General features: G+C 42.3%; 1 protein-coding gene across 5 annotated transcripts in view; it reads left to right on the forward strand.

The window, feature by feature from the left end:
* The window catches only part of LOC134643910 (prospero homeobox protein 1-like), a 32,450-nt gene extending 26,056 nt beyond the window's left edge, over window positions 1-6,394 (forward strand). For all 5 annotated transcript variants that reach the window (XM_063496601.1, XM_063496602.1, XM_063496600.1 and 2 more), the window contains one exon: window positions 1,710-6,394. In XM_063496601.1, coding sequence (XP_063352671.1) covers window positions 1,710-1,895 — 186 coding nt within the window. In that variant the 3' untranslated portion in view covers window positions 1,896-6,394. The remainder of the gene's footprint in view (window positions 1-1,709) is intronic.
* Window positions 6,395-10,441: the final 4,047 nt, after the last annotated feature.

The following is a 10,441-nucleotide window of genomic DNA, read 5'->3' on the forward strand; positions in this document are numbered from 1 at the left end:
ATACCAATACCCTTTTCTCCTTGACATTGCTTTCTCCTTGCAGTCAGCATTTTGCTGTCCTTTTATAGTCAAAACGTCAGGAGAAATTCCATGCAGGAATATTCTTAGTAATGCGGCACTCCCTGCATCTAACACCAGGGCGCTACGCGGCACCGTCCCGTTAGCGAGGTCTTTCGGGAAAAGTGCACGCGGGCATACACACACACACTTACTGTAGCTGGCCTCAGAGCGGGGTCATTGTGCCAGTATTCTGTGAACGACAAGCAGCCCAAACAATGAATTATATCCACTTTTATCCCACCAGACGGGAATTCAATATTTGGGGAATTGGGTTATCTTTCGTTTTTTTCCTTTCCCTCTCTCTCTCTCTCCGTCAAACACACATAGACACACAGTGCACAAGCTCCTTATTCACAACTCACCTTTTCACTTGAGTAGTGGACAGACACACACACACCAACCAGACACACAGGCATCTTAGCCTCCATTCATCACCCCGAGGGGGGTTGGTAGCTGTCCCATGTGTGTTTAAGTGCATATGTGTGTGTGGTTGAAGAGGCCTGTTGGTGTGTGTGGGTCCTTGTCCATCGGTGTGTGTGTTCCAGTGGCCACTAACCTTGCTGTGTCCTGACACTCCTGATGAGTATCTGCAGGACACTGGAGGAGAGGAGTGGAGTGCGCACTGTCAGGCATTTGGGCAGGCTGCTGCTGTATGTGTGTGAGACAATATGTGTTTGTGTGTGTGAGCATCGAGGGAGGCGGGCAGGCAGACAGTCAGCATTATCCAAGCAGGTGACCCCTGAAGGCTGCGTCGCCCTGGAGCTCTGAGTCGAGGAAAGAGACTCAGCCAAATACACCAGGGTACCCGGTGCGTGAGTGTGTATGTGTGCGTGCGTGCGTGCAGCGAGCATTATGTAGAGCTCTGTCACAGTACAGGATGTGTCATCTCCTTGGCACAAGGAGGTGTGTCCGCTGGTGTGTGTGCTCACACCAGCATAAGCGTGTGTGTCTGTGTGTGACAGAGTGTTGGCTTGGGGGAAGGTGTCACAGATCTTTGCCAGACTAATCATCTCCATGGTGTCGGTGAGCGCTGCTGTCAGGGACACTAAAGAGGCAGCGTGTCTCCCCGTTCCCAAAGCATTTAGTACTTCCTCTTTCGCCAGCACCTCTCTGTCGCTCTTCAGCTCCGCTCTCTTGTTTGGTCGCAGATTTACAGTGGGACTCATAAACATGTCACGCCCGCCACGCTGCTGGTGGAAGGTGGGGTGAAGTGGGAGGTGTGACAAACCTGAGAATTCGCAAGAAGTGACTTTTCTCAGGCCAACACCTCAACCGGCATTTAAGGAAGTAGCGACTCAAGAGACAGGAGATTTATGGTTTTACATCCACTTTGAAAATATGAACATATTCTACAACTGGGGGGCGAAGACTGTTGCTGTTTGGGAAAGTTGGTTTGGGTTTTGGCAGTCGCTCAAGTTTCGTTCCCATTTTCCTCAGTATTCAGTGGTCGAAACACTTTTAGGTTTGCATTATAACGAAGTGCCTTAAAATCAAACCACTACAACGGTGCTTTTGTGTCCGGTGACATAAAGGACGCAAACTTTGCAGTGAGACTTAACATACCTGAAAATAGGATTTCCTTCACTGCCTGTGTACTCCTCACATCTGTTTACACAATTGCTCATTCCTTCCTTTCTGTGTTCGCGAAGGTCCCTGATCGTTTCCTGGAGGTGGCAGAAATCACACTGCGAGAGTTCTTCAATGCCATCGTGGCCGGCAAAGACGTGGACCCGTCCTGGAAGAAGGCCATCTACAAGGTCATCTGCAAACTGGACAGCGAGGTCCCAGAGATCTTTAAGTCCCCAAACTGTCTCCAAGAGCTTCTACATGAGTAAATTTCACCTCCTCCTCCTCTTCCTCCTTGCTTACCGCTTTGCGCTTTCTTTGTTTTTCTGATTTCATAGAATTTCAAAATTATATTATGATTTGTTTTTTTCCCTTTTCTTCAACTTTACTTTTGATTTCCTGTTTTTTTCTTGTTTGTTTGTTTTTATTTTTATTTTTTTTTTGAATGTATGAAAGTTATGGAGTAGCATTCCCAATCTAAAGCCCCTTGTGGCAGTTCCTAAATGACCTAGCTATTGTGTTCTTGTTCTTATATTATGCTGGTTATTATATGTTTTGTTTTTCTATGACTCTGAATTGAAGAGGCTCTGATCTTATTGGGTGTTTTTATTTTTATTTTCTTGGACCGTGTGAACACTCTGTTTGGCCTGTTCTGTGATCAACACTAACGGCGCCCTCCATGTGTGGAAAGAGTTCCTGAGTTCCCATTTATACTGCTAAGAACATAGGCTGGGTTCCCTGAAGACTTGACTCGTGGCACCCACGGAGGCCCCTCCAATTCAGGGGGTATCCATGTGAACTGCCCCACCCTAACCCCCTCCTTCCCTAATACAAAGTGGGTGCCTAATAGACTGTGCTATTGAAGATGTCCCTAACAGGACAGGCACATGCACACATGCACACAAAAAGCAAGGCCTAGTGAGGTTGTTGACTGGACTAAAACTGGACTTTTGGTACTGGTCTGTGAGACTTGGACCAGTTTCAAATAGCTACTGAGCTCTACCATTTTTTTTTTTTTTTTGAAGTGTGTTTTCCCTGCAAATAGGGGCATTGTGTTTATTGGGTGTACATTATTATTTTGATTACTATTCTTATTGTTGTTGTTTATGATTATTATTTGTCACTACTGCTTGCTGAAGATTGGCACTTCAAGATTTGTTTGTCCCTTGATGCCGTTGCTGAAAGAAATAAATTATTGCTATTAATATTATTCCAAAAGATTTTTAGATTCTGAAGTATTTCCCCCCTCCTCCTCCTCCACCTCCCTCATTCCCCATTTTCCTTCTCCTTACTCACTTCCCTCAGTTTGTTCATCACTGAAGTGGACTTTGGTTTTGTTTTGTTTGTTTCGCTGTTTGGTTGCTGGGGCAACTTTGCTGGATTTGGAATTTATTCCAGGGAATTTATTAGAGTGGGCTTCTCTATTCACCTGTAGTGACAAGCTCATCCTGCACAGGATCGGTCCAGTAATGATGCTAAAAATAACCAACATAGGCTAAAGAAACATGAAGTAAATAAGAAGTATTTGGAAAAAGTGTGTTTTCTTGATTTATTATAGCTGTTCCATAAAAAAAACTAAAATTTTTTTGTAGTCGTTCCACCTTTGAAAACTAATCCGCTCCCCCTTAAAGAGCACTTCTTCATCTAATAACACAATATTTTTCTACGTCTGTGTTCCGAATTAGTGAACATACATAATAAGTGCGAGTTAGATTTTTTTTTTTTTTTTTTAATTTTTATAGCACTAAACAGCTCACGTGAAAGAAGTTAACATATTTACACTGCTGGCTCTTAATGTGGTTAGCTTATATATGGTGTAAATGGCATTATGAAGTTACTTTAATAGCAGTCGATACTTGAATATATCAAAACCTGAAGTACCGGTTTGTTAACTGAACAAACGTGAAGATAAAAGGAATCTATTGAGGCTGATAAACAGCCGTTTATTAATTCTGCCTCAAGTAGAACTTACCCTGACGACGACAACACACACACACACACACACACACACACACACTGACAATGCTCCTTCCCTCTATGTTCACCTGCTGCTGAGTGATTTAGCTTCTCTCTCAGTGCAACAATATGAGGTTAGAGGTGAGCACTCTTCCCCCAGGGGGTAGACGGAGAAGCTCTCAGCACTACAAAGACCAGGGACAAAGGCGCAGAGCAAGGAGCAACATGCACCTGAAGCCCTCTGCTCTGTCCTGCCGTCCCACACCGGCAGCTTTTAAGACCCAAAGTGTGTCTCTGTTCAAGCCACTGTGCCCAGTTTGTTAAACGGCATTCCTTTCACTTTTACCTGAGGTTCTAATCCCAAATTTTTTCACTTGAGCTGAACTTCTATATGTACTGTTTTTGATTTGTTTTTTACTTTCACCCATCCTCTCAGGCTGTTAAGATTTTACGAAGCAGTTAGTAAGTATTAGATGCCCTTTTTGAAGAGGTAAGTTTGAAGCAATGAGTGGACTTTGATATTTTGCTTGGTGCGTGCGAGCTAGCTGGTGATCTCACCTTGCGACATTGGCTTATAGTGTGTCTGTGTGTGCGGCACAAAAGATCAAAAGGGGCAGGTTGCTTAACCTGCTGACTTGTCTAAGCGAGACAAAAGGCCTGACAAAAGAAGGCAGAGAAAGACAGAGAGCTACTCCCTTCATTATGTCCCCCTTCTCCTCCCCGGACAGTGTTCTTCTTAAGATCCGGAGCCCTGAGAGAGCGAGCGGCGCACATTTCTCACTGAAGGATGGGCTAGGCCCTGCATGTCTCAGTCTCAAAGCACCAGCCAAGGGCTCTAAAGCACCACAGACAAAGGATAAAGAAAGGAAAGGACACTTTTATCTGATGCGCAGATTATTATCGTTCCACGCCCTCTCCCTTCCTGCAACTCCACCCTAAACTTAAAGAGTTCCTGCGTCTAAAAAGATTAATTCAGGATAATGAAGAACTTGTGTGCAAAAAAGAAAAAAGGAAAAAAAAAAGAATAAATAAATAAAATAAGGATTAGCAAGACCTTAACGCCGCGTTGAGAATATTTTTGTCAGGTTTCGTTTTCTGGGGTCATTTAATTTTTAGGATAACATTATTGAAATGCATATATAGCTTTTTTTTTATAATTGTAAAGTATAAATCTATGGGAAAAAATATATAGTGGAAGTTCTTTGAAAGGCACTGTTAGAAACTGTTTCATAAAAGAAATCTTGAGGGTATTTTTAGTGACAGTTTTGTTGCAATCTGTATTCTGAATGAGTTGTTGGTAGATTAGGAGCAATAGTAGTAGGTTTTTTGCAGGTTTTGTGACCAGTTTTTCCTTTTGGTTTCTTTACCTTTTTTTGTATTGTGCTGAATGGCTGTCTTCTGGAGATCAAAAAAAGAAAAGAAAAATAAACTTGGAATACCTTTTCAGAGTATGAAATATTGTTGTTGCTGCTGTAAATACTGTCAGGATGAAACAAAGAATAGCTGTACAGAGTTTTTTTTCTATTATCACTCAGAGTGCTAGAGAGGGGTGAGTGGTTAAAAAAGGAAAAAAAAGAGACTTCACCCACTCTCCAACTGGACTCATAAGCACTCTTCTGAAATATCCACAGAGGAGTGGGGTATTTTTTTTGTTTGTTTGTTCCCCCCCTCCCTCTGCCATGCCTTTAACGGGAAACGGTTTCCCATCGGCAGTGCCCTTGAAGTTGCACCAGCATTCATTTCTTTAATTTTCCGAACAGAACGATGCATCAGACGAGCGGTGGGGTAACGGTGATGTCACAGCGCGGCCCGTTGGCAGCCTGTGCTCTTTGTGTCATCCAAAAAAACAAGGGCAGATTTCCGCCAACGTAGCTCTAGATTTGACCCAAGAGGCAGACAGGAACTCATTGTCATCAGAAGACTAGTGCCATCCATGGATGGGGAACACTGTACAGTGACAGATTAAAGGGGGGAAAAAAACAGACTGCAGATTGAAGGGGAAAAAACAGCGATTTGTACCCCCTTTTCACTGGGTTTAAAAGTTGATGAAAGTTTGGAATTTTGTGGAATTTCTGTATGCTTTGCAGTACGTTTGCATGTGTGTGTGTGCACTGTATATGACTGCGTGTGTCTGCGTGAGAGAAAAGACCGATTATGAGAACCTGTGAACCAGTGTGTGACACAATTCTCAACACTGTGGCCCCTCCCCCACCCCTGGGAGTACCATCCTGACATGTAAATGACTCTCATTAAGCGTTGGCAACATGTGTTTGGTGTGTGCGCATGTGTGTGTGTGTTGCGATAATTTCCTCTGATCTGTTTTCTGACCTGTTTGAAAGAGGTTTTTGTTTCTCGATGCTTTCAGTAGTAATTCCTTTTTTATTATTATCACATTGCTCCTCTTTTATTGTAAATATCAATGACGTGGACTTACAGTGATAAATACTGCCTTTGTATAACTTTAGCAATATGTTATGTAAATAATGTTTTGTTGATGCTTTTTGTATGACATTATTATTCAATTCTAGTGCAGTAATTCCAACTGGAACAGCCATGTTTTTCGGATACAGTCTGAATAGTTACACAGGTTGTAAAAATAAAACTCATGACATGGCTGCTTTTTTTTTTTTTTTTTCCTGTTATCGGTGTCTATTTGTCTTGCAGATTTTGTGTAATTTATTGGTTTAATTTATCCTAATTTATTTGATGTTGTTTCATTTTGTTTTTTCAAACAGGGAAGGCTGTACTGCATTTGAATAAGTAGAACCAACTTAAAAGATTTTACACTTTAACGAATTTACAATTTCAAAAAGTTAAATTGACAGAAAAGATGAGTGGGGATCTTGGCAGCTACGTGAAACTGGATGGTTAAAACAAACAAAAAAACTGGATTTGACGAGGCAGAGGGTGGACTTGAAAGCTGAAACTAGTTTGAAGCAGTTTTGTATTTTCTCTTGAGATTTTTTCCCTTGTATTGCTTTGGCCCAGCCCAAAAACAACCAGTAGTCAAATTGCCTTTCGTGCCTTCACCCTCTATGAACTGAATGTATGTGCAGTATATATGCAAGCTTGTGCAAAATGAATAAAAAATTGAAATAAAAATGAAAAAGAGAGTGAAAAGTGGCAGCTGTTTGTGGTTTGTTTTCTGTGTTCGTGTTTAAAGCATGGGGGGAAAAAAATCTGACTTTATAAAGATATCTATACTTCTAAATATACATGAATGCTGTAAAAGCTGGTGCTTTCAGTGAAAAACATACTAGCAGAAATCTATTTTGTTCCGCTAGCAAGCATTAAAAAAAAGAATCATGGAAATTGAAATAATCAGATGATCAATTTAGAAGTGCTGTGGTAATTTCAGTTAGTTTCTGTATAAGCTGATGGGTGTGTAAAGCAGTTTATTGGGTTTCTGTGGCCAAAAAGCAATAGGGTTCAGCTAGTAATGGCCATAGTTGAGAGTTCTGTAATGACTAATCAGCTTCAGGGTAGCTTTTAAAATTTGAATGTAACAAATTCCTTTAACCACATGATAAAAGGGATAGGAAAACTGCAACAAAGGGGATATCTTGTCAAGAAACACAAAAAATAATAGAAGAATAGAAGAATAAAGGTATGATAACAGTCAAATCTTTTTTAGAGTAAAAAAATGTTATGGATTATCGAAGGTACACCATTTCATGCTGGGAAATCTGTCAGTACTTTACTGTAATTTAATGGTGAATGGTGTTCGCTTGAAATTTACTACCTTGCTTCCCAGGTTTTTTGGTTATCAAAGGATCACTGGCTACAGTGCAATTTATTCTGTCCTGTTTGAGTGAATCAGAGCTGTCCTGCTCGCAGAGTGATCATTAATTAGGAGTTTGGCTGCAGAGAACCGTCCTCCCATCATAGTTTCTCTACAGGCTCCGGAGACAACTGCAGGTGCTGCCTCATCAGGCTAAATGCAACAATCGAGCACGGGCACATACACACAGTGAAGTATTCTCCTCATTAGAAAAAAGGGTTGCAGGAAATAATTAAAGGATTTATGAAAGACTTTGTAAAGTGGGAAAAGGGGGATTATAAATGTTTAGAAAACAGTCTGAGGACCGAGCAAAGAGACAAACCTCTTGAAAGTGAATTCACAACTGAAGCTGAGGAGTCGTCGTTTTCATTATTAATCTGTGGATATTGTCTCTGTCACGCTTTTTTTTAGTAGTGAGAAATGCTGTGAAGCAGTTGCATTTCTACTGATCGGCTAACAATCCAAAAGAAATGAAGAAGCGACGCATCAATGCCTTGTGTGTGTTTTTATTCAAAAATGTGTCATCATTAATGTTCATTATTTGTCCATCAGGCAATTATCCATGTAATCATTGCAGTTTTAACCAATAAATCGTGTGTGTGTGCGTGTTTCTTCAAATTACAATAACGATTGGCCACAAAAAAGAGACGCTGATCAAAAATCATTTTAAAAGAAGATGCATGACTCATCCCGTTATATTTTCCCTATTTGTCAGTTTTCTAAAAATATGTGCTTGTGAGTTTAGGAATCACTTACGAAGAACGTGGGACTATTTTTTTTTTTTAAGGCACGGTTCGTTCTCTCTGTATCATTTTGCTTTTTTCTTATGGGGACCTCGGTTGTACTCTCCACCACGCCTGCCCGTTGCTGTTCCTTTTCTTCCTTTGTTCTTGCCTGACTGCTTTTCACTCTTTTTGCTTTGATGCTCATTTTTGGAGTTGCTTCTTTGTGTCTTTCTTGCTTGCTTGCTTTTATTCTTTTCTCTCTCCCTCTCTCTCGTGTTCTTTTTTTCCCTCTCGTCCTCTGCCTGCCTCCCTGCGCTCGCCTTAACCGGAGGCTACAGCTCCTTAGGTTGGGCTGAGACAGCATCTTTGTACAACACCGACCGTCTGCTCTGTAATCAAATACCATCTGTCGCTACATCTGAAGACTCACTCTCTCGCTTCCTCCACCGCGCACACACACAAGCTCGCACGCAGGCACATGCACACACACCACATCTGTGCTTCCTACTCTTGAACATTGTGTGTGCACCTGTGTGTGTATGTGTGCGCGCATGGTTTATGTACAGTGACCCGTGTACTTACAATCATTCCACCTGATTCATTCTTGGCCTGCAGAGAGGAAGCCACTGGAGTCACTTTCCCTGCTTCCTGTTTTTTCCACTGACCCTGCTGAGGGTTCAAAGGTCATTGTCTTCAGGTATCCATGTTTGTTCTGTGTGTCAGCAAGACCTTGGCTGCCGTATCACACAGGAGATAGTGGACTTTAGCTCCTCAGTCTTAGATCAACGGCCCACTATCTCAAAGGCTGCCAGCCTTTCCCAATGTTTGTCCAATGTTTGTCCCTGCTCCGGCACACAAAACGTTGACACCGTCCCCAAGGTCCCTATCCAAGTCCCTCCTCCCTTCGTGATCACTTGTTATCACACACACTCAGGTTCAAGAACATTTTCCATTTGGTTAAGAGTGTTGTTTTAAGCTGGAAAGGCTTCCTTTAAGCTTTCATCATGCATTTAGTCTAAAAGTGTGTTTTACAGCTCGGTGGCAGCGAGGGATTTACAGCACGCCGACCCAACAACAAATAGAAGAACTTTTAGTAAATATTACCACACACAAGAGCTGACGTAATTCCCCATACTGGGGAACCTTTGTGATGAAGAAACACAAGGACTTAGGATTTCATTTCGATTTCTTCTCTGTGCGATCCTCCTACTAATGACCAAATGAGCTGTCCACTCTTTGAAACATTTTGACACCTACTCCTGCAAAATGACTGCGGGCTAAAAGCCCGAATCGTAGAATAATTCCGTCTTTATACAGATAATGGACATTTGCCCGCATTTGTGCATCACCTTTTCTTGCTCATCTGTGCTTTTATTTGATTATTGGACCTATAATTAAACAGAAAAAATAATTCGGGTTTAATCTGAAACCATGAAAAACGATTTCCGCAGCGCACAGATTGATGGATTCATTCTGCATGTGTTGGTGATTTAACACTGGATTTCAGCTGTTGTCGATGGAGCAGCACACCGGTCTGCTCCAGAGCCACTGGCAGAATCTGGGATTAACTCTGGGCTGCCCACATTTGGCACCAGTGATGGGGACACCTAGTGGTTGGTATGCACAGTTTAGACTCACTGATTTTTTTTAAACATGTCCTAGCTTGTCCCTATTTGCGCGCTTCTGTTTATTCTTCATTCACTTATTTCTTCAATTCTTCTGCTTTCATTTTTCCTCCATGTGTGCAAATTCGTTTGTGCAATTGGAAGATTCCAGTTGGGCAGCTCATTGTGGCCTCTTTTTCCTCCCAGTCTCTCTCTCTTTCTCTTTCGCTCTCTCCCTGGAAGGCTTGAACGCAACTGGAGCCTCGGAGGCTCAAGAGAGGAGCCTGGGAAAGAAGGAACAAAGGGCCGTCCATCTGCAGCTATCACCACTCTGCACTTCCTCTCCTCTCTCTCTCTCTCCCCCTGTTCTTCCCTCCCTCGGTTACCCTCTCTTCCCTCTCCCCACTGGCCAGCGCCCCAAATTAAGACTTCAGACAAGAAAATGGGCTCAATAAAAAAGGGAGAGAAAGCGACAGAAAGAGAGAAAGAAGGAAGTCCGTAACAAGCCAAGAGGAGCAAAGCGACAAAGCCTCTGTTGTTGGATGGCAGGGCCCCACTGTCGCTCTGCGAGGAACTGTCACTGTGTCAACTTGGACCTCTTGTTGCGAGGAGCACAAACACAAACCATCAAGAACGAGCGCACAAAACACACACCCACCGACAGAAAACATGCTGCGGAGGACACTACGCGCGTGCTTCCATACCCACAGAATAAAAATAAATAAATAAAAAGGCTGCACAAAGATATG

The sequence above is a fragment of the Pelmatolapia mariae genome, linkage group LG15 (assembly GCF_036321145.2).
Source record: "Pelmatolapia mariae isolate MD_Pm_ZW linkage group LG15, Pm_UMD_F_2, whole genome shotgun sequence".
Lineage (NCBI taxonomy): Eukaryota > Metazoa > Chordata > Actinopteri > Cichliformes > Cichlidae > Pelmatolapia > Pelmatolapia mariae.